Source organism: Fonticula alba (assembly GCF_000388065.1).
Source record: "Fonticula alba strain ATCC 38817 unplaced genomic scaffold supercont2.1, whole genome shotgun sequence".
NCBI lineage: Eukaryota > Rotosphaerida > Fonticulaceae > Fonticula > Fonticula alba.
In genome coordinates this window covers 3,956,321-3,960,730 of record NW_009242971.1, presented here as the reverse complement: position 1 = coordinate 3,960,730, position 4,410 = coordinate 3,956,321, and the positions used below count along the sequence as shown (strand labels likewise).

At 69.8% G+C, this 4,410-nt stretch overlaps 1 protein-coding gene across 1 annotated transcript; it reads left to right on the top strand.

The window, feature by feature from the left end:
• Window positions 1-916: 916 nt before the first annotated feature.
• Window positions 917-3,618, top strand: H696_00844 (hypothetical protein). Its single transcript, XM_009494729.1, has 4 exons — window positions 917-1,223; window positions 1,409-1,947; window positions 2,095-2,200; window positions 2,395-3,618. Exons 1-4 carry the CDS (start codon window positions 1,044-1,046, stop codon window positions 3,307-3,309), a joined length of 1,740 nt encoding a protein of 579 aa, XP_009493004.1. The 5' UTR covers window positions 917-1,043; the 3' UTR covers window positions 3,310-3,618.
• Window positions 3,619-4,410: the final 792 nt, after the last annotated feature.

Genomic DNA, 4,410 nt, shown 5'->3' with positions numbered 1-4,410 from the left:
CACCTGCCCGACAATGCCGGGCGAGGGCGGTGGAGGCCGGGACACGCCCCCACCCCTGGCGCAGTTTCACACCCCCCTACGCACATGTCCTCGCAGGTGAGCATGCCTTTTGGCTCACGTCCGGCGCCGGGAGGCCCCGCGTGTTGTCCCCCCCGCCCCCGACCCGACACCGCGAACACGCCAACCGCTTTTCACTCAACACTGCCAACCGGCGCTTGAGGCACACCCCCCTCGCGGCTGGCCACGAGCCCGGCAACCATTGCCTGCTGTGACCTGCGCGTCTCCCATGCCCCCCCCCCCCCCCCGTTCCCAGGAGAGAAGGGGGGGCCGGCGCTCGGTCGTGGGGAACCCCCACGTTCAATCGGAGTCCCAAAAGAAGGCCCCAGAGGGCGGGCGAGCTGCGCCCGGCAGTGCGCCGGCGTGGGCGCCCTTTCCGTCCCAAACCGGCCGAGGTACGCTCGCCCTTTCATATGGGGCGTGTGTCCCTCCCCCCCCCCCCCCTCGAGCTTTGGGGGTGATACTGTGGGGCCCGCGGCACCGATCGCCCCCCCCCCCCCCCCCCGGGGAGGGGAACGAGGGGGGCGGGGCCGGGACTGGGGAAGCGACACTCGGTTGCCACTCAGGCCGGGGCCGGGGCCGGGGCCGGGGGCAAGTCCTCTCCACGTACCCCCACCCCCCGGCTGGCATGGGCTGCGCTTGAACGTCCACGCCCGCGTAGAGGCGCGCGTGAGAGAAAGGATTATTGTTCCGCCCGCCGCCCCCCCCCCCCTGTCGACCGGCTTCCATCGTTTCTTGGCACATCCCCCCCTCTCGGGCTGGGCCCCGGCATGCCCTCTCCCCGGCCCGCGGCCTGTGAAGGGGCCTTTTTCAGCATCCTATCTTCGGACCCGGACCGGGCGGCCGGGGGCAGTCCGCCGTTTGTCACCGTCGCCCTCCTTGTCTTCCCGCCTTTCCCTCCCTCCTCCCTCCCCCTCCTCCCCTGCCAAGAGCCTCGCTCCTCCCGCCGCGCCCCTCCTGTCACTCCTCCCTCCCACCTCTTTGTGATGGACGCCGATTCCCATACGCCACTTAACCAGGGCACCGGGTCGTCGTCGACCCCCACAGCTGACGCGGCTTCGGCCGGCGCCACTGCGGTCGATCCCTCGGCCAGCTTCGTGTCCAAGGCCGTCAACACCCTCTCCACCCTGTATGAGACCGGCAAGTCTTCCTCGTCCCTGATGAAGGTACACCGTCCTCTCCCCCGCCCCCGCCCCCGCCCCCCCTCCCCCTCGGTGGGCGCCGTCTGCTTGCCCATCTCCCCCGGTTTGCTGCCATCTCAACATGCTAACTCGGCCTTGGCGCCGGTGTCCCCCCCCCCCCCCTTCCCCCGCCCTCCCCCTCCTCCTCGGCCATCTTGCTTCCATGGCAGATTGGCGAATCCCTCTACAAACCCCTCCAGTCGCTGGTCGAGGCGGCCGCCGCCGCATCCATCGAGGGCGCGGACTTCCCGGCCGCCAACAGCTCCGGCACCCGGACGCCCACTCAATCGACCGATGCGCCCGGCGGGTCGGGCGCCCAGTCGCAGCAAAATGCCGACACCTCGGCCGGCGAAACCGAGGCCATGTCCCTGCACAATGCGGCCTTCCAACACTGGGAGCGCATGCGCCAGAAGGGCTTCGATGTGATTGCCATCTTCCGGGAGGCTCTCAATTACATGCAAATCGCCCAGAACCACGTCCACCAGAACTCCACTTGGCTGCTGGAGCAGCTGGAAGTGGCGCGCACGATTGTCACCAATTACGCGTCGCAGTTCCACGCCAGCCTCCAGTTCCACGAGCGCCAGCTCCTGTCACCGGAGGAGCGCCAGCAGCAACTCCTTCAGGCCCGGCAATATCTTCAAGTCCAGATCTCCACCATCTACTCGACTCTCTTTGCTCGGATCCAGTCCATCCGCTCGGACATTGCCGGGTGCGTGCATCTTCCTGCCGCCCTTTTCTCCTCCCCCCTCGCGGTGGCGTGTGTGGTCTTTGCTTTGCCTTATTGACACGCCGTTTGCATCTCAAAAAAAATATGCCCCCTCCCCCGCTTTCTCCCGCCCTTCCGCTCGGTGTGTAGAACCCTCCGCACGGTGGTCGAGCTCGTGTCCAAGTCCGCCAGCGCCCTGCCGATTGTTTCGCAAAACGCTGTCCGCCAGATGATCATGTCGATTCCCGGAAAATGGGTACGCCCCTCGGCTCGGCTCTCCTCTTCGCCCCGCTCCCGCTCCCGCTCCCGCTCCCGTTCCCGTTCCCGCTCCCGTTCCCGCTCCCGCTCCCGCTCCCGCTTCCCCTCCTGTCACCTCGCCTCCCCCACGCCCGCCGCCCCTCCCATCCAGCGCCCTAACCTCCCGCCCTCCCCCGCTTCCCCCGCATCAAGGCCGCCCTCTCTTCGGCTTTCTCGCTCGAGGGTCCGGCCCAGACGCAGGAGTATGTCATCCGCGTGGGCACCATCGTGGCGCACATTGCCCAGGAGATTTCCCGTGCGCTGGCATCCATCGCCCAGGTGTTCGAGCAGAACATCACCCGGGCGTCGGGCTTCCTGACCAACATCAACCGCTGGGTGCCGGGCGGGCACCCGGGGCCGGTCTTGCTGACGACCGGCGCTGGGTCCGCCGATGCCGGGCCCACTTGCGACTCGAGCGGGTCTGCCCACCATGGGCATGGCGGGCACCAGTCGCAGGCGCATTCCGCATGCTCCGGCTCGGCGACCGGCGGCGGCGGCGAGGCCGCCGGCGGATCGCCGACCGACGAGGACCTCGGTCCCGCGGTGGAGGCCGCCCTGGGTCTGGCCTCGCCCACTGGCACCACCGACATTGATGCATCCACGGCGGCCGTGCTGCAGAGTCTGCTGAACTCGGCGGCGGCCGCGGCCGCGGTCGCCTCCTCGCAGCAGAAGGGCGCCGGGCCGGCCGGTTCGGCTGTCGCATCCACCGGCAATGGTCCGCTGATGACCCCGGTGTCGGTGTCGGTGTCGGTGTCGACCTCCCCCTCCTCGGCCGGCCAGTCGCCGGACACCGCCGTCATGGTCGGCGGTGGTGGTCCCGCCTCGGTGCCGAGCACCCCGCCCCGGTCGCACCGGCTGAAGGGCGTGCGCGCCCTGCTCAATGACGAGGCCGAGGGGAACTCCCCCTCGATGGCGGCCCCGGAGGCTGCCACCATGGATGTCGACGCCTCGGAGTCGGCTGCCGGCTCGCCCCTCGAGGCGGAGGCCGCCCCGGCCGCTGGTGGCGCTGCCTCCTTCGGCGTCACCGATTCCAGCTCCGACTCCGAGATGGCCGACATGTCCGGGTGACACCTGTGCCGTCCGCCGTCCGCCGTCCGCCGCCGCCGCCGCCGCCGCGCGCGCACTCGTTCGTTCGCTCGCATGCGCGCATACATATCTACCTTCCCCCCTCCCTTCCCTCATCTCTGTCACCCTCCTTTCAAAAGGAGGCCAGCGTGCACTTCCCGTGCCTCAGAGCGATCCCTCCCTCCTCTTGCGCGCACGCCATCCGCGTCTGAGCTTGTCTGTCCTTGTTTCTCCCCAGCCTCCCGCCCTCTGGTGCACGGCCCTCCCCCCCCCTTGAGGAGGTAATATACCCGAAAATAGTGTCCCGTTCCCTCCCCCCCCCCCCCTCCCCTGTGTCTGTTCTCCAGCCGGTTCTGTCGTCGGTGAGCTTCTGCCGGGTTGCCTGCGGATCTCCGCGCCGAGGTTGGCCCTCCCCCCCCCCCCTCCACCTCGCTCTCGCCACCGAAGCGCTTCCCCCGAACAAGGCTCGACTTGGAGGGAGGTTGGGCCAGGATCGGCATATCCATTGGTACTTGCGGCGGCACTTCCTCGCGCGGCTTCAACGCGTGGACCATCCTCGATTAATGACGCCGTGGGGACCCGGGCCCCAAGGAGCGGATCCCCGGCGGCGGGGGCCGGGGCAGCTGCCGGCGCCCGTGCCAGAACCTCTCCTCTTCTGCCCCTCCCCCCCCCCCCTCGAGATCCGATAAATGTCTCTTGCCACCACCAGGGGGCGCGGGGGCCATGGAAGGGGGCGGTGGCCCAGATGGCAGGTGAGTGCTGGGCTCTTTTTTTCTGGGGCCGCGCGGGGGCAGATCGCGCCCGAAGTCAGAGATTGCTCCGGCCCCTAGCCTGCCCTCGCCTCCCCCCCCGCCACCCTCCTGGCCCGCTTCTTCTCTGTCGTCTCGCTTGTCTTCCTCGCCCGTCTCTCCGCCCCTCCGTTCCTCTGCTCCGCCTCACAGTTACCTCCTTGCTCGCGCGTGTGCGCGCTTCCGGCTCGGTGACTGGTCCTCCCTTTCCATTCAGGCCACGGGGATCTCCCGCTCCCCCCCCCCCCCCCCCCCCCCCCCCCCCCCCCCCCCCCCCCCCCCCCCCCCCCCCCCCCCCCCCCCCCCCCCCCCCCCC

Excerpts from the sequence above, each read along its gene's own strand:
- H696_00844 (XM_009494729.1), top strand. The coding sequence starts at position 1,044 with ATGGACGCCGATTCCCATACGCCACTTAACCAGGGCACCGGGTCGTCG. Across the intron at positions 1,224-1,408 it reads CTTCCTCGTCCCTGATGAAG|ATTGGCGAATCCCTCTACAA; the intron begins GTACACCGTCCT and ends CTTCCATGGCAG. Across the intron at positions 1,948-2,094 it reads ATCCGCTCGGACATTGCCGG|AACCCTCCGCACGGTGGTCG; the intron begins GTGCGTGCATCT and ends CTCGGTGTGTAG.